The 23,695-nt window shown below is 33.4% G+C and overlaps 1 protein-coding gene across 3 annotated transcripts in view; it reads left to right on the forward strand.

Annotated features, from left to right (window-relative positions):
- The window catches only part of LOC118202203 (uncharacterized), a 110,668-nt gene that overhangs the window by 59,894 nt on the left and 27,079 nt on the right, over nt 1-23,695 (forward strand). For all 3 annotated transcript variants that reach the window (XM_085822268.1, XM_085822269.1, XM_035374362.2), the window contains exons 11-13: nt 12,234-12,275; nt 12,507-12,583; nt 18,279-18,468. In XM_085822268.1, the coding sequence (XP_085678394.1) occupies nt 12,234-12,275; nt 12,507-12,583; nt 18,279-18,468 (309 nt within the window). The remainder of the gene's footprint in view (nt 1-12,233; nt 12,276-12,506; nt 12,584-18,278; nt 18,469-23,695) is intronic.

The following is a 23,695-nucleotide window of genomic DNA, read 5'->3' on the forward strand; positions in this document are numbered from 1 at the left end:
TAAACTAATTAACATATTAATTTCTAAATTTTTTTCAAAAATTTTGGTAAAATTTGCCCAAATACTTCTCTTTTGAAAACATGTATGTTTTAAAAGAATGTGCATCAAAATTTCAAAATTTTGATCTCATTGGTCTGAAAGAAGCATTCAAATAAGCATGGATAGTATATATCAAAATCATCAAGACCATATACTTATTTTTCAAAAGTTTTTTTTGACTTATGTTGATTAAAATACTTTTCACCTTCTCTCCTACAGAATTTAATTTTATTTATTCTTAAAAATGAATAAATAAAATGTCTTTAGTATTTGAAATACTTAGGATATTTTCAAAGTTCTACGATTCAGTTGTTTGACTGATACAGGCTCATTTTTGTGACATTGTGTTTGCAACCATGGATGATGCTGAGGAGCAATCATTTTCTTCTTGAGGCTAGAAGGTGCACAAAATTCAGAAATTGTTCAGCATCTGTGCAATGTCTGTTTCTACATTTGAAAGCTTTATGGAGTGTTTGATTTGAAAATTTAACCTTACCATAGAGAGAGGGACACCAAAAAAAATTCTTTGAGCACGACTTAAAAAAAATTTTTCATTGGGATGAGTGTATTTAATTGAATGGGGATTATGTTGGAAAACTGCTTAGTAATGATAATGAAAATTGACAAAATTAAAAAAAACTGTATATATATACACGATACAATAAAATATGATGGCTGCATTAAGAAATGGTTGGCAACCTCAAAATTGACTAGATTTTATGTTCTTTCCCTAAGTTAAACTTTTCTCCCAAGTTCAAGTTCTTTTCAAATTACATAACACTGCTTGCAAAGAGAACTAAAATTAACCAATTGCAGCTTAGCTGTACATACGCACCTGCCTAGTCTAAATACTGCTTCGCAAGAAATTATGTCATTCTTCTTCTTAACTTCTCCTGCTCTAGAAAACCTCTGGGCTGCTATGCTTACTTGTCTAAGAGGACGTCATACTTTTTAACCCATGTACATAAAAATTATTGTTGCTGATTATGATCTGGAGCTATCTTGTCTATAAAAAACTAATTTAATGTGAATTATCAAGGAATAAAATTATATTTCAAAATGGTCATGTCTGGAAGTTTTTGGTTTATGCATTCGTCTTTCTAACTATGCAGTAAAGTCTCTCAATGCCAATCCATTGCAACTTCTTTCTTCAAGTCAAAATATCACTCACACACAAATATATATAGTTTCCTAAATTCCTAGAACTTTGGAAACATCTTATATATATATATAAACAACAAATACCAAGATTCCAGAAGTTACACTTATTTATGTTGTAAAAGCAGGGTTACCAGAAGAAGGCTTTTAGTTTCATTTTCTGCACTCTCAGCAACAGTGCTGTAAAATTAATGGCTTGCAGTGTAAAATATTCTTCAGCATTTATTATGTTAATAAAAGTATTAGAAAATTCTTTAACACTTTACAGGAAAAGAAACATATTTATCAAGGTTTAAATTTCATTGATTCTCATTTCTTTTAAAATATATATAGATTACATTTATGCTGTATATGTGAAGGTAATGTGCTTCAAGATTTACCTTACATAATAAACTATATGTATGATGTTCTTAAACTTTTTCAATAAAATAAAAAGGGATTACAAGGGGTAATATTTACAGGGCAATCTGAAGTTGTATTCCATGCGAAATGTGAGAAGCATTATTTTGAAACATGTTCACAAGCAGAGATAGTTGTTTCTAATATCATGCTTTCCCGACAGAGCAGCAGCACATTGCAGAATGTCACAGTTATGCATTTCCCATGTGCATATTTCTGAGGAAAAGGAGCCGTATCAACAGATGTAGCTGATTGGCTTGTCAAGATTCAATAGAAAGCTAGCTGAAGCAAATGGCATTGTTTAAAGCTTCGGATTATTACTGTGATACCAATGTCCATTCATGATGACCAACTCAAGTATGGAATTCGCCGGTAGGAATATAATTTGTGATTCATCAATGAGACAGATGCGAAGCACAGTGATTGTTCTATGGTGATTTGCACCTGTGTTGATAAAAGACCAAGTGAAACTGACTTTTTTGCCATCTTGAAGAAGATTCTCTAACATTGAATGAAAACCCACAGATATAAAAGCTTATATTCATAAAAAACTGCATTGACAAATAACCTATGATAATAACATTCCACATAAACAAAATTAGATTACGTTTATGCCGCATGTGATTGATATTAATGTTGATCAAACCTGCTATCAATTTACAGTTATTTATGATTGTAATATTAAAAAATGCACTGAGTCTTATTAAACTGACTTTTGTTGTTTGGGTGGGAGTTAAATTCTTTCATACAATCTTACCTATCTAAGATAGCAACCTTATATCCAAAAAGTGTGTTTTGTAGTTGCATAATATTTTATGCAAGTGCACACAATGTGAGATGTTCTGCTTTATGGTTAACTATATCATTATTTGCTGATAAGTCTGAAAATTTAATTTATTTCTTTATATGATTATTAAGTTTTGTTTTTTCTATCTTTTCTCCAGTTAAGTGAAAATGGATTTGACACTAGAATTGGATTATTTAGAATACAGCAAAGCCCGAGTTAAAATAAAAAGTTATCTGCCCGAGTTAAAATGAAGAATATCATTGTGAGGTTCCTCAAAAAAATTTTTAATGCTGTATGCTAACATTAATGTTACATATGTTTCAGACTTTATTTTAACTTTTGTTCTGTAAATTTAGATCTATAATTTTAGTTCTGTTCTGTATCTAGTGTGTGTGTGTTAACCCTTTATACCAGGTGAGAAATTTAATTGATTTTTTGAAATGTTGATTAGTGAATTTCAATACATCCTCTTTGCTTTATATTTGTCAGAACTGTTTAAAATATTTTTTTTTAAAAAAGTCACATGCACATATAGTAATATAAAGAGAAATCAATAACTGAAAAATATTTAATAAAAACTATTAAATGTATATAAAGCTTATACAGGGTTCGTAGCGGTCCTTACAAGTAAGTCCTCATATTTGAAAATAAAATATAATGGCCCTTATAGATGCTTACTTTTTCTTTAAAGCCCTTATTTTTTTGTTTTTAGTGCTTATTTTTTGCTTTTAGTGCTTTTTTTTTATGCTTTTTTTAATGAACGCGCATTTTTCCCCGTACCAAAGCCGAAACTAAACAAACAACTTTTCTTCCTTATATGTAATGTCAGATGGTGAATCATACTCCGGGAAATTGCTTTCCCCCCTTTCTCTGCATTAACGTAACCTATGGTGCACGCGAGAGTACAGACAGGTGCACGTCGTAGTATTGGTCAAAGAATTGTGAAAACGGTAGAAAATTCCGGTACATTCGGTATTCTTTTCCTGCCACCCAAATACTAAAAATGGGTGTGTTTTTACACAGATTAGCTTTCAGTTTAATCCTAGTATCCGGTGCACATGGGATTTGGCTACTTTTGGCGTCTTTATGATGAGCAGTAAAAATGGGACATATACGATGAGTAGTAAACAGGTCATTCAAAAGATATATATAGTTATACATAGTATATATTATGTATATACACACATAGTATAAAGTATATAGTATATAGACGTTCTTTGGATCATTTTTGGTGTTGGCGATAATTTTCAAAATCACGCCAAGGCTGCACCGTATACTAGGATTTTACCTAGCTTTCTAAGGAATAATATTCGGAATGGCTTAAATAAAAGGAAAGTAATCGAATAGTCAAAATTTTTTTTTTTTTCCCTCATTACATTATAGTGCAATACGGAGGCTGGGAGATTCTCCCCTTTGTCCGCAAAATCTCTAATATTGAAACAGCAGACGTTTTTTTTGTCACTGCCCAATCTGGATTAAATAGGACTAAAAGTTTTGCGGTCTACCCAACCCAAGCGAAGATTGATTCTGTTCCGGAAATTTAACGCAGTCTGTTGAAAATTAGAATAAAAAACACACCAGATTAGTAAGTCTCTTTCTTTTCCTTTACTTAGTTCTTTTTCTCCGAATACTGGCAGCTGTTGATTCTGATTGCATAATAGAAGAATTACGCCGTGCGTATTATGCAATAACGTTTGCGGTATTTTGCAGAGATAATTAATTTTGATATTCAGTCTGAGATTTGTTTATAAACACTTAAAAGAGTTTTACTGTTTTTTCTAAGCAGAATATTTCTCAGTTCCGTTGGTCTATTTTTATATGATGCACACATCGAAATGTCAAAATCATTTATTTAGCCGTCCCCTCTCCTCTTTTTCCAGTTACTATCCGGAATATTCCGCAATTTCCGAGTATGCGGGTTAGTTAAGCTTTTACTGTTAAAGGATGACTGCATGAAGCAATTTCCCGTCTTCTGATTTCAGAAATGTGCCTCTTTTTTACTTAAATTACGTTGCTTGGAATATATGTTAAAGGAAAACTGTTATGCAATGAAAATTTAGAAAATGTTCAGAATTTTGATTAAAGTTAAATTATTAAAATATTAATATGAGTGGAAAAATAAATTGTATTTATTATTAGGTGCCAAACGACTTATTATTATATATTAATATGGCTTATTATTATTTATTTTCTATATTTTGAACTGAAATGTCATCATTAAATCTTGTAATATTTAATGTTTAGTTCTGGATAGTTTTTTTTTCCTCTCATTGTAAACTAATTCTGTAAATTGAACTGTCATTTAAAATTTAAAAAAAAAAAGTTAATTGTTTTCCATGGTTGAGGTAATGCTCATTCTCTTAATAAATATTGCATTGCTCATATTTTAAATTACAGGTCTAATTTTTCTTTTAAGGTTATGCAGTTGTGTATATTGTAATTAGACAGGTGCTTATTTTTTCCGTAAAATGTTATTTTTTCCTTAAAATGTGCTTGAAAAGTGCTTATAGGTGCTTATTTTTTTAACTGAAATGTGGCTACGAACCCTGTTATAGAAATTGATACAAAATGTTTAATTTTAAAAACTTATTTCTGTTTTTAAACATGTGAAATGCAAAGAAATTTTGATGTCAGGATTTATCGTATATAAACTGAAAATATCGGAATTTTTTTCTTTTATGCATAGGACATACATATGGGCTTTTGTCGTTGTGAGTAATCATGACTGTTATTTCTTTTATGGGATCTTGTAGTATAATATTTCATCCAAAGGGCTTTTATCTAGTTACTTTCAAAGAAAGAGATGGCATATAAGTGGAGTGTGCAGTGTGTATAAGTGAATGTGATTTATTGGTTTACAATGATTTTGGCTTATTAATAAGAAACTTGAACTTCTTTGGGATTTTCTGTAGTTGTGAAATTCAAGTCAAATGAACACATTATTTTTTTATTCATCTGAGAGAATCCTTAATGTTTTTTGTCTTTTGTGTTTGTTAATGCCAAAAAGTTAAGCTTGCAAAAGCAAGTGTTCAGCTGATCATCATCCCCAGCTATTTCTAAGTACATTTTCAATACCTATAATAATACAATACAATATATAATGTTGTATGAGGCATATTCGGAAACTAAGTACCATTTTGAAAAAAAAAAAAAAAAATAGTAAAACAATTTTTTCGAATCCAATTTTATTTTTACATGAAAATACATGTCTTAAACTATTTTTCAACATAGTTTCCACCAATGATCAAACACTTGTCATAGCGGGTGACCAGTTTTTGTATACCATCGTCAAAGAAACTTCCCGCCAGTTTCGATAACCACGACTCCACAGCATTTTTCGTGTCATCGTCAAATCCAAAGCGCTTGCCACTAAGCTCACACTTCATGTGCAGTAACAAGTGATAGTCGGATGGCGCCAAGTCCGGGCTGTACGGCAGGTGATCGAACTGCTCCCAATGAAACTGTCGAATTAATGATTGAGTGACACCAGCAGTATGGGGCCGAGCATTGTCACGGAGCAACATAATTCCTTTACTGAGCATTCTCTTCATTTGTTTTGAATGGCACGCCTTAGTTTTGTTAAAGTCTCACAATATCATGCTGCATTAATGGTTTCACCTCTGAGAAGAAATTCAGTAAGCAAAACGCCTTTCCTAATCCAGAAGACAGTGCGCATGATTTTTTGTGATGACATTGTCACTTTGAACTTTTGTTTTTTCGGAGAATGAGTGTGTCTCCACTCCATCAATTGTTGTTTCGATTCTGGTGTGAAATGACACACCCAAGTTTCATCACCTGTCACAATTTGGTTTAAAAAGTTTTCTCCATCATCACTGTACCACGTGAGAAATGTCAGGGCACTACCAAGTCGCTTTGTTTTGTGAACATCAGTGAGCATTTTTGGAACCCATCGGGAACACAGTTTGCGATAATTCAAGCGGTCAGACACAATTTCGAACAAAACAATACTTGAAATTTGTGGAAATGCCTCTGAAAGAGTTGTCATTGTGAAGCGTCTGTTCTCATGAATTGCTTCATCAACTTTCCTTACCAAATCATCGGTGACAACAGAAGGCCGACCACTCCGAGCCTCGGCGTGGACATTTGTTCGACCTGCATTAAACATTCTTACCCACTTTCTCACCATTCCATCACTTATTGCGTATTCACCGTAAACTTCTGTCACTTGACGAAAAATTTCGGCCAGTTTAACATTCCTCGCGCTCAAAAATTTAATCACGGCACGAATCTCACAGTCAGCGGGAGAACTAATTGTCTTAAACATTTTGAATGTGCACAGCAAACTGAAAACACAAAATAGAGCAACCCAAATGGCGACAATTGATAGTCAGTGAACAAGAAAGACTAGTGCGCATGCGCGGGACACCTACCACAGTGCTGCGACAGTGCTAGATTGAAACGGTACTTAGTTTCCGAATACGCTACGTATGATTTTAAATTTACTTAGTTCGAAATCAAGTTTTTCTAATACTTGTGCAATAGCTGCAAAGTATACCTCCAGAAGTTATAATTCGCTGTATTTCATTTGAAATGTTCTATCTGACTAAATTCAGTGAACTGCCACTCTTTCTTTAAAGGTTAATATTTAATACCAAAAATCTGCCGACCTGAAATCCGCGTTGCCTCTCAAAATATAAACAGTTAGTTTATAGGTTCCGGAAACCGCAACATGGAGTACGAATTATCAAAGAAAAAATACTTTCTGGATAATGACATCATAATTATCAAATAATAATGAGTCATAATGAAAATACCAAATTATTGACATCATGATAAGAGATTTTTCCCTTCAATTTGCATCGAGGTAAAAAAGCAGATGATTTACTCATCTCTTCTTTCTAGTTCACACTGTTGTACTTTCTGAGCTTTGTTATTTCACAAGGTTGTTTAGTGATGTCGTTTTTTTTTTTTTTTATCCAGATATTTTGTGGATAAATTAAAAATATTTTTAATACAATGACAGAAGATAAGAAACGCACTCAGACTGCTTTCAGCGTAGAAAAACGTAAACACGTTGCGTTGATGGTAATGAAAAAAGTGAAAATTCTGCTAAAGATGGAGATAAGGGCTACTGCTCAGTTTACAGCAGAATCATATGGAATTGCCACACGGACTGTGTATGATATGGTCGGAAAAATGTCGACAGGAAAAAAGCTCACAGGAAAAAAGCCCACAAGGAAATATACCCACATAGAAAAAAGCTGACATAGAAAAATGCTCACTTAGAAATATGCTCACACGAAAAAAAGCTCACATGAAATATGTTCACATGGACAAATGCTCACATTAACCTTTTCAGGGGCGATAAATAAAAGCATGAAAACTGTAATAAAATTTTGCATGTACTGTAATATTTTATACCCTGTACGACATTTTTTCCCTGTAACTGCTAATAATTAATTTTTGTTTCTCTACTCTATTTTTGCATACTTTTGATGTATATCTATAGAAATTGATGTTTGATGGTAGTTATTCAAGTTTTGAGTGAAAAAAGTTGTAAAATTTCTGCAGAAATTTAAAATTTTAGAAATAAAATTAACATTTTTAGGCACTTTGATGATGCCTCTCAGTTGAACATTATGAAGCAGGCTTTGAAAAATCTAAAACCACAAATTGTTGCGAAGGCTCTCATAATGCACTAAATTCATTATTTAATTATAGCCATCCCAGTATGTGGTTTTTATTTGATAGACTGAAAAAAGATTTAGCCTCTCTACATTTGTTATAAGCTAATGTAAATACAGGATGTATTGAAGTAAAAAAAAAAAAAAAAAAAGAAAACATGAAAAACTTACATTTGGTAATCATGAATCATGTAATAAACTATGATGAAATCGAAGATAAAATTTAATATTTTAAGTAATTTAAGTAAAATAATCATTCTAAAGTCTCATTCATTATTCATTATTCTTCTAAATGTTTATATTTAAAAATGTGTAACTTCTATTTATTATTTTTTATTTTTTTAACAATTAAAATTATAATAATTTTTTACTTTATAATTCTGTTTCATGTTTACTTCCTTTCTCTTCTCCTTTTAATTCAAAATGGCCCATTTGTAAATCTTATGTAGCAACTGAATCTACACATAAGTTATAAAGTTTCTGAGATATATACCGTAGATGTTTTGGTAATTTAAATAATTTTTCTTTAGAAATCTTTCTTTTGAAAAATTTATAAAAATTATACTGGTTATCATAAATTAAGGAAAAATCAGGATTACTGAAAAAGTTACATGTAGAATTTAATGAAACTTACCCACAATATACAACACATAATAAGGTATCAAATAATATAAAAAGAAATTACCAGACAAATATGGTAGTATAGAAATTAGCACATGTATAAAATGAACAAATCGAAGGAGTCAGTTTGCTATAGGAAAAGTACCTTCGATAGGGAATATGGTCGCCTCTAGAAGCAATACAGCACATACAGTGATGCGTGATGCTTTCAATTATCCGGTCGATCAGTTCTATAGAAAGCGAGAGCCATTGCTCTTGCAAAGCTGTTGCAAACGCGGCAAGGGACTGAGGGCAGCTAGACGTCTCTCTAAAGCATCCCAAACGTGCTCGATAGGATTCAAATCCGGGGATCGAGCTGGCCACTCCACAGGCATAATTGTTTCCTGTTGAAGATAATAATCTACGATGTGAGCCCTGTGTGGTCTTGTGTTGTCGTGCTGTAACAGGAAAGCATCACCTATTGCCCCGGCATATAGGCGCACATAAACATCACGGATGTCATCTGTATAAATCTGAGTATTCACGGTTCCCCTTGGAAAGACATGGAGGTCTGTGCTTCCACCCAAAGAGATGCCACCCCAAACACAGACACTGCCCCTTCTGTATGCATCTCTTTCATGGATGTTTGACGGATGATAACAGGTTCTAGGTTCTCTCCATATCAAATAACACGTACTATCGCTTTCTAGACTAAACCTGGACTCATCCGTAAAGAGAACCGCCCTCCATTGATCTGGCGCCCAGTGGACATGTCGTGCCCACTGAAAACGGTCCCTCCTAAGGCGTGACATGAGCGGAACACAAATGGCTGGTTGCCTCACATACAGACCACCTTTGTGAAGCCTTCTACGCACAGTTGATGTTGACACGAACCTTCCAGTGGCTGCAGCAAGGGAGGATATAAGAAGAGTCGGAGTATCGGTTCTATTCCTGCGTGCACATAATGTCAAATATCCGTCATCGGCGCTCATCGTAGCAGTTGGCCATCCTAGGCTGAACCTCCTAGATGCCGAATCTGTGGTTTGAAATTGCCTCCAGTCTATGAACCACAGAAGGACTCACATTTAGCCATTTGGTCACTTCTGTTTGACTTTGTCCTGCCTCTAGTCTCCCAATGGTTCTCCATCGCAGTTCTGCAGGCAAAGGGTGCCTGGAGGTCATTGTTAAGAATTGGCTATCTCAGATTTCTGATGTCACTGTCACAGTTAAATATGTGGCTTGCTCTCAAACATGGACTTTTATGCTCCTCGCAGATGACATATTCCGAAAGCAGTGCCACCAATTTGCATATCACAGTTTTACTCAGCTACTCTTACTTGGCAACATATTCAAATTTTACACGGTTTGGCTTATTTTTGAGGGAGTTATTGCTATTTTTTGTGATTTTTCCTTAATTTATGATAACCAGTGTATTTAAAAATACAAATTTAAAAAAATAAATCCTAAAAAAATGGCAAATTTTATTTGGAATGAACCTAAATTTCGAAAGGGGAAAGGAAGAATCAAATAAGTTTAACAAAAAAGAGATATTAATAAATATACACTGGTGTGCAAAAATTAAGGACAAGACGGTTTTTTCAATATAACTTTGTACAAAGGCTTTCCAAATCAACACATTTAATACTGTAAGATCCCCAATACGTAAGGACATGAGTAATGTAAGCAACACTTACTAAAAGAGAAATCAGATGGATAAAAAGAAGCTTTATTGAAAAAGTAGCATGGAGCGCAATGTGACTGAAGGCCGAAATATCCCTGTGATGGGTGTCCAGTAAGAAACATCCGGTCTTTAACAGGGGATATGATCTCCCCTGACTGCTAGGCAGGTTTCCCAGCGTCTGCCCATGCTGAGAATGAGAGTGTCAATGAGTTTTTGAGGCATTGCTGCCCATTCGTCTTGCAGCGCCAATCGAAGCTCCGGAATCGTTACTGGTGGTAAGGCATGAGCTGCCAAGAAAATCCCATACATGCTCAGTGGGATTGAGATCCGGAGATCGTGCCGGCCAATCCATACGTTCAATGTCCTCACTCTCTAAGAGCTGTTCGGCAGCTACTGTGTGATGACATGGTGCATTGTTGTCCATGAAAAGGACCCATAGCGCCTCTAAAAAGACGCACGTATGGAAGAAGAATCTCGTTACAATAACGGGTCCCGTTGACTGAACCTGCGTCGAAGATGTGAAGGTCTGTACGACTACCAAGCATGATGCCTCCCCAAACGAGAACACCGCCACCTCCATACCTGTCCCTTTCAATGATGTTCGAGGGATGATTGCGCTCTCCAGATGAGTATGCGATGAGAATCGCTACTCAGACTGAATCTGCTCTCATCTGTAAAGAGTACTCATCCCCATTCATGGTCTCTCCAATTTCGGTGTTCCCGGCACCACAGAGAACGCCTTCTCCGATGGACAGGCGTTAGAGGTACACACACCGTACAGGGCGTCGTGCAAACAGACCACCACCGTGCAGTCTTCTGGCCACAATAAAACGCGATATCGGTCGTCCAGTCGCCTGTGTCGTGTGTCTAGCGATTTCTTCCGCTGTCTGCCGCCTGTTTCTTCTGGCCTGTAAGGCAATGTACTGGTCATGTGCGGGTGTGGTTCCTCGTGGACGACCACTACTAAACCCCCGGATAGCTGTTCCTGTAGTTTGATATTGTTTCCAAAGTCGTGAAACGATGCTGTGAGCAATTCCGAACTCTGCAGCCACACTTGTCACACTGCGGCCTTCCTCCAACTTCCCAATGATTCGACCTCGGGTAAAAGCATCCAGATGCCGTCTAACAGATTGATTATTCGCCATTTCTCGCTGAGGCAGCAACTCGGTGTGATTTTAACTGCTATACAGCGTGCAATCTCTTTGCCAGAAATACTGATCTTACACCGACAACATGCTTTCTACTACTCAGACGCTCCCCCATTACGTCTACCTGCATATCTGCGCATGTGCTACCCTACATCACCTTACTTAATCTCCTGATTGGTCTTTCTGTCTGCTCCGCCTCTTCGTTCAGCTGATATGCTAATTTTTCGACTTTGTCCTTAATTTTTGCACACCAGTGTATACCAAACTCAATTAAGATTGAGCAGCTAATTTTTTAAAAGGTACTCGTGTGATTTTCACAAAACTTGACAATTTGAGTGGTAGAATCGAAACATGGAAAAAAAATGGCATGCCATTTCAGAAAAAAGTCTGATTTTGTGTCAGAATACCTGTGTGAGAATAATGCTATATATAAATGTAATATATATCCGAAGTCGACATAAATGTAATATATATCCGAAGACATAAAAAATGCAAGTTGAATTTCGTCAATCGGGTCAGTAGAATGGGAGATATAAAACTGGTTTCCCCTTGCAGTGCATATGGCACACAGCAGTTACGTGTGGTTCACTGATATTTAGCTGGTGTTTTCCAATCTACTTGAAAGATTATAAACATTCAAGTATGCTGCTAAGTAAATAAAAGGGTTTTCTTCTGTGTAGTGAAAATATTTATAATGTTTGGAAAGATTATCATTTCTAACTGGCAGTTGTAGTTTTGTTTATATAATTTCAGTTATGTATTACTTTTTTTTTAAGGTTTCATGCAAACATTATGGAGGTGCTACTTTTATTTGTCCAGTGAGTATGATTAAAAATTATTAACTTTTTTTTAGAGAGTTATTGTGTGTAACTTTTGTGATTTCTTGAAAAATTCCACCTTAAAAACCTTCTTCTTTTCTTTCTGGGTACTTAAATAATAGATAAAATTGTTTTGTTGTATTGATATAAATTTTAAAAATTGTTTATTTTCTTTTTATATGTATCTGACATATATAGATAAAATGAAAAAATATGTTTGATTTCTTTCAGGTATGCAGTTCATCTGTATCACCCACAGATGATTTTGTTCCTCTCACTAGAATTGGAGACTACAAATTTAAAATTAGGTATGTAAAAAAATACAATAAGTAATAGGGTTTGTCTAAAAAATTGAAGGAGGAATGTTTGTTCTAAATTTGTTTCAATATTCTTCAAAATAATCACCTCTTATACACTTCAGTGGGCAACTATATATATTGAAACATATTTTGTATCATTTGAAGATATGTGCCAAAATTAAACTGTCACACGTCTTTGAATATCACATCAATAACATTTCTCAGTTTGAGGGAAAGAAAATAGTCTTATGGTGCCAAATCAGCAGAGTAAAGAAGGTGATTATTTCCTATCCCCCCCCCCATTTAGAACTGCTTCACTTTAACAGCAGTATGTGATCCTTGCATTAAATGCAAGAGGAACAGATAATCTTTTTTCTGAAATTGAGGCATAACAACAATGCTTTGCAAAATCTGTAGTAAAAGTGATTAGCATCACTTTTACTATAGATTTGTAAAAGTGATGCTAATCACCAAGTTATGCAAAGCATAACTTGTGTTGACAGCCATTCTTATTAGCTTTCATTTTAATTCTGCGTATTGATAAATTCAGCTTTCATCACCCATTGCATTTTAAGCTCCCCCCCACCCCCAAAAATGGAGAGAGTCACTACCTGAAGCTTTGATTGAGTCCTTACAAGTTTCCATCCTGCATTGCATTCAGCCATTAGAAAATGTTACACAAACCTTGCAGAAATTTTTCTGCTACCTAGATCTTGTATCAGATTTATATGAACTGTATAACTTAAGTTAGCTCATCTGGAAGCATCTTAAATGTCAGTCAACAATCATTTTTATAACTCTTACTTGTGTTTGTGTACCAGAGGATTGGTCAAGACTAAAGTCCTTTACACTTCCTCTTTCATCACGAATCTTTAAATACCACTCAAAAGTGCGAGAACAGGACATTGCAACATGGCAATATATTTTCAGTGTTTTATGGGTTTCAGCCAAAGCTGAAAATGGAACTTTGCACAAACTCTTTGTTCCTTTGATTAATCTATGACAATACGCAACAGACGTAAATTATACTTGCCTGAACACAAATTGTATGCATTCTCATTAGTTGTTCTGGCAATTTTGTTTATGATTCACATGCAGACAAAGCCATCTGTCATTTTCCCTTTTATATATATATATATATATATATATTACTTATTTATTTTTTGTATCCAGTTTTGAGTTTTCCTTTATTTTAAATACAAGGTGTGGAACTTTCTAGTTGCATCCGAGAGTCAGCATAAAGTCAGATCTTTACAATTCATGAAACTGAGATGAATTTTTTAGATTTATTATGTATTGTTAAAATGAATGATGACAAAATATGTCATAAATGCATATATGGTTTCTAACATTGTATTGTTTACAATTTCTTTTAAAACAGTACAACATTTGGTGTTATCCAAAACCTGCTGGACTGAATGACATCAAAGGCAACGTGTAACTTTTCTTAGAACACATGTTGTAGAATAAGGTACAAGAATATAGTCTTAAGATGAATCCTTTTATTCCGAAATCCAAAATATTGCCTTTAGTATAATTTCATGAATAGCTCAGTCATTAGGGCATCATCTGAGTACATACATGCCTATAAATTTAAAAGTGGTAAAAGTAATAATTATTATTTTAAAATTAACTATGCAATAAAATTCTTATTAACTGTATGTAATCTATAGTTATGTCCTGAATCATCAGTTTTAGATCCAGAAATTCAACTGTAACTTGAAAAATGTAACTTGTTTAAAACTTGTGTAACTTGTGAGAAAAATGTAACTTCCCTGCCATACCTGTCTCTTCCAGAAGAAAGAGCTTTGAATGCAAGTCTTCTATTGGACTTTATAAAAAAGTATTTTAATGCTTGTATACTTGCATATTAATGCTACTTCAGCTTTTTGTGCTTATTATATTATGTAATTTTGCATAAAATTTTGCATATCCTTACAGTTTGACTTGGAAGGAAAAAACACCTTATGGTATTTGCACAGTTTGTTCTGAAAGGACAAAAGTTTACCTGTTGTCTTTTTGCCTACAGCTATCCCTAGTTGATTCTCTATAGTGTGTTAGTACAGACTGCATATTAACATCAGCACCCTAGCTCTACAAAATTTACTCTGACTAAAATTTCACATTTGACTCGTGTGTTTTTGGCTGTAGGTTTAGTTTATTTTCCTCATTCAATTCTGTATTAACAGATAGTTAAAATAAGAATGCTACTTTTATGTTTAAGCATACTTAGCAATTTAAAAAATCAATTTGTGACGTTTCCAGAATAAATATTTCAGCATATATTACAATTTCAAAACAACTAACTTTTCCAGAACTTAAAATATTTTCAAAGTCATTTGCAATCTCTCACAATGAAATTTTTACATTTAATCCCAGCCAATTGCATTTCTTAAGTTGCAAGTTATCTACAACATGCATGTTAAATTGCCTTAAATTTGGAGGAACATTTCAATTGAAGATACCACAAGAAAATTAGCTTTTTTGATGTGTTTGTAGTCCTTCATACATCTCCTCTCTGTCATTCGTTGAGTACACCATCTGCTGAATTTCATTGCTTGTTGACTTCAGCTGTGTAACTGTTTCTGTGGTTGACACTCATGGCTGCGTTAGGTAGTGTTGTAAACTTGTCTGGAAACTGGCTGTCATTGTGGTGCATCAGTTGTATCCATTGTTGGCGTTGGAGCAGTCGCAAAAGCATACTTTGCATTGCTTAAATAAATGCAGGGACTGTTGTAAAAATAAAATTAATTTTTATTTCATACAATATATTGTTACTAATCTACTATCGTCATCTACGATTGCGAGGAAATATTTACTTCCACCTTTAGATGAAACTGGGAGGGGGCCACAAACGTCTAAATAAACCAACTGCAATGGTTTTTTGGATCTCTTAGGAACAGTTTTAAAAGTTATTCTACTAGATTTAACAAGAATACAAGGTTTGCACTTCTCCATATTTTTTTCGATTTCCAGTAAACCTTTCATGTTTTGGTTTTTACTAGTATTCTTTATATAACCAAAATTTACATGGCAAAATCTTCGATGCCATAGCTTCGCATTGTCTACTGTATTTAACTTTACAGTTTCTATACTGTAACCATCTTCCTTTTTACCTGTTGCATATGTAAGTGGTTTTAGATGATAAAGTCCATTATATCGTTTCGCGTAACATGACCTATGCCAATTATTAAAATATATCCATATCTTTATGTTTGAACCCATAAGATGGACACCTGCCTTTTCTAACCTTGCTCCCGATAGTAAATTTCTTCTTGGATTTGGATTATGCAATACAATTTCTAACACAATGCAATTTATTCGGCTGCCTACTTTTACTGCAAATTTGAGGGTACCCTTTCCTAGTACTTTACTTTCACAATTTCCTACAGCTAGAGACATAACATCTATTTCCTCAAAGTTTATCATTAAATTTTTGTTTTGTTGTTACAGTTGTAGCTGCCATATCTACGACCCAATTAAATTTATCTGTGTTACCTCCTGTGTCTGTAGTATATATATTATGTATATATTTTCCTCACCCTGAAGAAAAAGTGCTATGCCTTCAAACCCAAATTTTAAATTTCAAAGTTTTTTTTTTTTTTTTTTTTTTTTTTTTTTTTTTTTTGTATTTTGTGCAAATTTAATGAAATTTTGATAAAATACACAGTGGTTTAAAATAAGAGTTTTGTCTCTCAGCAAAGCATAAGGTATTTGTATTTCTAATTTGATTGAAAAACTCAGAGATATCAAAGAACTGTTGCCACTCTGCGAAATGCGATATATTTGTCTTTCGAATTTAATCAAAAAATTTATCACTTGACAGAAGTGTGTTGTCTTTAAATGTGAATGATTAAAAATATTATTGTTTAATAACCGGATTAAAATATTGTTATCTCCCACACTGCAGTGCATTGTCATTCAACAGAATGGAAAAAATTTAATAACAGTAAACACAATATTCATTTCAATTATTATGGATTGCTACCTGGGTGTGTGAATTTATGTTAGTTGGATTCATTAAAAGCATTTTAGTATAATAACTGTTTTAGGTGGCTGCCAGCGCAAGTGGCTAGTTTTATAAATGAATTTTAAAAAAAAAAAAAAAAAAAAAGGTCTGTCATTTATGAAAACAGTTGAGCTGCGTAATTGGTTGTTATAGTTCAGCTGTCTTTTTTTTTCATAGAATATACTAATTTTTGATACCAACGTAGCTGCATAATTATTTTATTGAAATATTTACAAATGCTTTTTGAATTAATAACATTGTAATAATAATTTTAAGGATCATTCCAACTTTGGATACTGATTTTGATAATTTAGATATTTATTTAAAATTGAACTTATTACAAAAGCAAAGGGGTATATACATATGAAACCTGATATTTTTACTAGATTTGAACTCATCTAAAAATTTGTTCAATTCCAAGCATAAAAATTATGCCATTTTATCAGTTTCATAAGGAATTTAAAAGCTTTTTCCATATTTTTAAAAATGGCAATGTTAGAATTTATTCAAAAGTAATGAAGAAAGAAATAATTGCTTGAAAATATGATTCATTGCAAATATTGTAGGGTTCTTTTACCGGGATTTACTAAGTTGTTATAATAGCTGTTACTAGTTTATCAGGGTGTCCAAATTTGATATTTTTTGGTCCAGTTTGGTGTTTTTAATGTTATTTTTATTTCTTTTGGAGGTATTATAAACTAGTCTGTTGTATTATACAGTGCATTTGAAAGATTACTGAAATCTAATCATTTCTTGTTAATTTTAACCATTGCATAAAAATAATGGAATTTTAATGAAAATGTATGAAAAAAAAAAGAGAACTTTTCAAAAGTGTGAATTAGTATTAAAATATGTATATATATGTTTTATTTTTCAGGTGGCCATGAATTATCAATATCAGCTTGCTACTATCAGGAATATGATTTTTAAAATATTGAATCAATTGCTTATGCAGAGGCTTTTTTTTTTTTCCCATTATGGCACTTTTCATATTGCATCTCCATATGATTTCTGCTGTATTGTGTAACTTCATTTCATGCCTGTTTTCAAAATTTTGGTTTGAGGTTTAAAATTATTTTTCTCATCTTTTTTTGAAAAAATGCGGTTGTTTCATTTTCACTTGATGGTAAATTGAAAATTGTCATCATTTTAATCATTAAATTAAAAAAAAAATAGTTCTTATTTCTTGGTTTGGGTTATTTTTTTAGTTTTGTCGTATGATTTGCCAATAAATGTTGCCAGACTTGATAATTAATCACTGGTAAAACTTGAGAGTACTCTCTAAGCTTCATTTTGTATTTTTTTTTTTTTTTTTTTAAATTTTTTTTAAGGGTATAGTATTAGTCTCTAGAATTACAAAAAAAAGGGGGGTAGATAAAATGTATCCTTTTATAGAAACTGCTGAAAATGACTACCATGTCTTCGAAGTGCTGACTAACATATCATGCATAGTCATTTGTGTATCCTTCAGTTTAACACTGGAAACCTTTGTTTTTGCATACACCTTATGGCACATTCTGCGTTGTAATGTGTAAGAACTTCATTGAAAATCAAAAATATGTACCTCAAACAGCAATATTTCCTAATGTTTTTTTATTGTTAGGTTAAATAATATTTACTTATAGAGCTCAAGCACTATATTAAAAATGTTACCTTGTACCTAAATTTTTGGTAATATTTTATTTTATTCTTTAGTACAATTGCTATACCAATTGTTATGCGCCACGATGTGTTTCAAGAAGATATTTTGAAAGAGAAAAATCTCATTGGTCATCCTGGTCTCCTGAAACTGCCTTCATCATTGCCAGCTTCTAAACTGTATGAGCATGTAGATAAGGCTATTCCATTTTTATCAACCTATTCGCTTTTGCTTGTTGATGGGCAGGTAAAAATTATTTCCTTCATTTTACTCTTATTAAATTTGTTACAGTGGGTTGTTTAAAATATTGTTTTGTATGCTTTTGTTTTTAATATTTATCTGTAATAAATAAATTAAAAATTAATTAATATGTCGTATTAGGTTAAGGGTAGTTAGAAATAAGCAAAACCTACTAGAACAAATAGCAACAGAAATATAAGTAAACGAAACATTATTTTTAAGAGAATAATAATTTTATACTAGGCTTGGTGTAATAAATTTTCAGAATTACATAATATTATTAAACGTACAAGAAAGAGGGAGTGCAAAATAAGAAGGAGCAAATGCAAAATGATTGCAAGAAAACTATGATGGTCAGAACCCCCAAAGAGCTAAATAAAATAATTTTAAGAATGGGGGAATGTTTATCTATATATAGCTTCAAAGGAGTTGAAGCAATTCATCAAAATTCTAGGATATTACATTTCTACACTAGTATTCAAATTTAAAATAATAAATACTTTTTTTTTTTATTTCTCAAAAGAAACTGAACCAAAATTGAAAAATGTGTAATCAAATAATGCAATAGTGTTGGTTTTAAACATGTAATTGTACATATATGTAGTGGGGGAGTTGAAGATGCTAAATAACAATTCCAACGTTGTTTTCCACACCACAGAACATTTAATAAAGATAATCAGAAAAGGTACAAATTAGATTAACTACAAGTGCCATTTGATACAAACAGGATTCTGTATAGTTTTACCAGTCTTACCACATAACTGATTAGTGCTTACTCGCACTTGCTGATGTATTAAACAGTCAATTTACCACCTTCGTGTGGAAAACTACCCCCATAGCACAAAATATCCTCAGGATGTCCTATTTAAGTCGCAATATCCCGGGACATACTTAGGATGTCCTAAGGATGTTGATTCTCAGATGTCCTGAGGAGATCGTAATTTAACATCCTGAGGATGTCTTATTTAAGTCGCTATGTCCCGGGATATGACAGGATGTCCTGAAGATGTTGATTCTCAGATGTCCTGAGGAGTTCACCAATTTCACATCCTGAGGACATTCATTCTGCATTGTCCGGAGGACTTTCGTTGTCAAACATTTTGAGTATATTTGTTCTCAAATTTACCAGTTTTAATTTTGTCATGGAAAAGATTTTTTTCAATGGATTAGCATTTTCTAGAATATTTGCAAAATTCTAAATAACATATATTTTTTTTATAAAAAATGTATAAATTACATGTATAATTACTTACAGATTACAAACCCTACTACAAATATAGGTAAAATTAGATATAGATATATTTAATTACGGAAACGAATTTTTTTTAAAATTTAAATAGAGACATTAGGTATTTTTTTGGAAGCAGGAAACATGAAAAATTAGCAACTGCCTTCGCCGGGAATAGAAGGACGGACCTCTGGAATACCGGCCCAGTATGCAGAACCACTACACCACGAAGACACGCTAGGTGTGATGGTGGTGTATTTAATTATGGCAAAGCACACTAGGGCTATCTGCCTAAGGGAAGGGATGTCTTCGTGGAGGACTTTCTAAGGGAAACTGGCTCGTATACACGTTACACGTGGGGAAAACCACGAAAACACCCATGCAGCCAGCCCGTTCGCGGGATTCGAACCTCGGATCGCACTACAAGGGTTCCGCGACTTTACCGCTCGGACACTGGTGGGCCGAAGACACGCTAGGAAAGCGGGAGAAATACCTTATATTACTTCTCTTTTTAAAGGCCGACTTTTTTTAAGGGGATCCAATCACTAAATCCTGGGTGTGGATGTACCTCATCCAACACCTTTTTAGTTCGGGCGCCACTGTAGAGACATTAGGATTTTTTTGGGAAGCCGTAGAGATGAAAAATTAGCAACCGCCTTCGCCGTGAATCGAACCACGGACCTCTGAAATACCGGCCCAGCGTGCAGAACTATTACACCACGAAGGCACGCTAGGAAAGCGGGAGAAATACCTCATAAGGAAAATTTTTTTCCTCTAATTACAGGACAGAAAACGTTTTTCAATCGCGCGATCTGTTATTGATATTGAATTACAGTCGTGCGATAATTTCGCAGTAAAGATACATCTCTGATGACTATCCAAGATTCTAGAAACTTTGGTCTTATATAGAGATGGTCGTCTTATAGAAATAATGCTTAATATCAATATTTATTTATAATCTCAGAACTATTGGTCACTTTCAGAAGTGGTCGTTTGAGAGGCGATATTCTATATATTCATAGACTCCAACTACTACGGATTCTCCGTAGTTTCTACGGAAATTCATGAAAAACTACGAGCTACAAAAAGTATTGAAAAAACTACGGATTTTACAGAAACAAGAGCAGGAGAACCAGTACACAAAACGGAACCAACTAATTCATCCGATGATTGGCTGAATACTCGTGTTATCATATATCACGTGTTGAGTGCGTTCCTAGTTTTGAAGAATTAGCCAATCGTCGATCAGTAACTCTAACCGTTAACGACTTATCAATAGTTCCACCCAATTGTCTGTCTCCCAGGTTCCTCGCTGATGCGTGTTTAGGCTGCATTCGGCTGCATTGTGTAGTTTACGGCGAGAGCTTAGCGTGTGTCTTGTGAACTGTGAATCAGGTGAAAGATTTTTAATCATAATGCTGCCTCGAACGAAGAAGCCAAAATTATCAAAGCAGAAGTTTAAAGATTCATATTCTTCAGAATTTCCATGCATTAAAGCGTCCGAAATTTCTGTGAATCACGCGCACTGCAGTGTATGCAACAAAGACTTCTCAGTTGCTCATGGCGGAAAAGATGACTGTAAACGGCATGTGTTTTCTCAAAAGCATATAGAACTTGGCACCGTAAAATCTAAAGAAATAACAAATTTCTTAATAAAAGATGATGAAACAGATCCTATAAAAGCCGAATGCTATTTTGTTCGTTTTTTAATTGAACATAATCTACCGCTTTCTGTTTCAGATCATTCCAAAGAGCTTTTCAAAGCAATGTTTCCGGATTCTGCCATAGCAAAAAAATTTAGCTGCGGTCATACCAAAACTGCTCCTATTGTGAAAACGCTTGCAGAAAATACTGTTGCTGATATTATAAAATCAGTGTGCAGTACATCATTTTCTCTAAGTACTGATGGAAGTAATGATAACAAACTGTACCCATTGGTTATAACATACTACAGTAAAGAAAAGGGAGTGATAATTACTTCATTGATTTCTATTTTAGAATGCACGAATAATACAGGAGAAGGTATTTTTAATTGTATAAATGAAAACTTTAAAAACAAAGGTTTAGAATGGAAAAATTGCTTATCATTTTCTTCAGATAATGCTAGTAATATGATTGGAAAGTTTAAAGGTGTAGCATCATTTATCAAAATGCATCAACCAAGTATAATCACCCGAGGTTGTCCGTGCCACCTCTTGCATATAGCTGCAAAAAAAGCTACTGAAAAATTAATTGGCTCAGAAATTGAAATGTTGATAATAGATATATATTTTTACTTGGAGAAAAGTTCGAAACGGAAGCATAGCTTCAAAGTTGCTCAACAAATTTTGGGACAGAATGCAAAATCTCATAAAATTTTGAAATATTGCAGTACGAGATGGTTGTCTCTTTTAGAATCTATAACAAGGATTTTGGAACAGTGGGATGCTGTGATAAATTTTTTTGGAGATAAACCAGATAACAGTGAGAATGAAGGAAAGAGATTGCAAAACATTAAAAAAATTGTACAGTCACCGACCACCAAATTGTACTTGTTATTTTTGAAAAATACTTTGCCTTTGTTTATAACAGTAAATATTAATTTGCAACAACAAGCTCCTTATATACATAAATTGAGAAGAGAACTTTTTGAACTTTTAATGAATTTATTTGTTAGATTCGTAAAACCATCAGTAATTTCTAAAGAAAATGAAGATGTTACTCTAACGTCTATTCCATTTCAGAAGTATAGTAAACAAAAAGAAAATGAAAAGTTAGTGATTGGTGCGGAAACAAAACTATATTTAAAAAATGCCAAGTTGAATGAAAGTGAAGTGAAATCATTTTTCAATTCTGTGCGAGCTTTTTTTGTAACTGCATGTTCATATATAATTGATAAATTTCCACTGAGTGATCCATTTCTAAAACATGCTGAAGTTGCTGACATCAACTTGAGAACTGAAGTCTCATTTTCATCTGTTCTTTACTTGATGAATACTTTTCCATCCATTATTGATGAAAAATGCCTTAATCAAGTAGAAATTGAATTTTCCATGTATCAAGTAGATGATTTGAAAGAAATTGTAGATTTGCGTATTGATATAGCATGGGGAGAAATTGCCAAATTAAAAAATATGATTGGGTGTATTAAATACAAAGTATTGCCTTCTGTAATGCTTGCTGTCTTAATAATACCTCATTCATTGGTAGGGCTAATTTTTCTTTAGGATTTTAGGCTTGGCAACTTGGAAAGTTTAGAAGGATTTGAAGGCAAGATTTACAGACGAATCTAAAAGATTCCAGAATAATGTCTTCATGGTATTAACACATAATGGATGCATTTAACAGAAAGTTTGTGATGAATTTTTACTTTTTGGTGAATGTTTTTAAAAACAATAAAAATGTAATGTTTGAATGTTTTACTTCTGATACTAGAAGTGTTTTTTTGTACCAAGTTTACCTTCTCTCTACTTCTCACTAGGCACAAGCATGGGAAATATCAAAAATTCTTCTAATCTGATCACATGGACAGGCATTTATAGAAAGAAATTTTTATATTAATAAAGAAATTGAAAACTGACAATTTTAAGGATTCATCTTATATGTCTCAGTGATTCGTCAGTGGCATTGCTAGAGTGGGGCAAGGGGGGACATGTGTTCCTGAGCATAGCACCCATGGGATGTCGAATTGATGTAACAAAATTTTAGAATAAGATGTTTTTCATTCTTGGCATACAAAAGGGGGCGCAAAATCTTCAGTTGTCCCCGGTGCTAAAAACCCTAACTACAGCTTTGTGCATCATACACAGGGCATTTTCTCTATGCACACGCTACCCATTTTCCCATCTGATGCAATCTCTGTGGGTCCTAAATTATAAAATTTTAACCATTTGTAGATTTTGTTTGGTGTGTCACTAAATTCTAAAAATTCTGCTACAAAATTCTATCACTAAATTCTAAAAAGGCTCTGTAACTGGCCTTTACCATTTATCATTTCATATTTATTATGAATGTTCATATTACTAA

The sequence above is a fragment of the Stegodyphus dumicola genome, chromosome 8 (assembly GCF_044657685.1).
Source record: "Stegodyphus dumicola isolate Sdum_Otavi_A_Nest chromosome 8, ASM4465768v1".
Taxonomy (NCBI): domain Eukaryota; kingdom Metazoa; phylum Arthropoda; class Arachnida; order Araneae; family Eresidae; genus Stegodyphus; species Stegodyphus dumicola.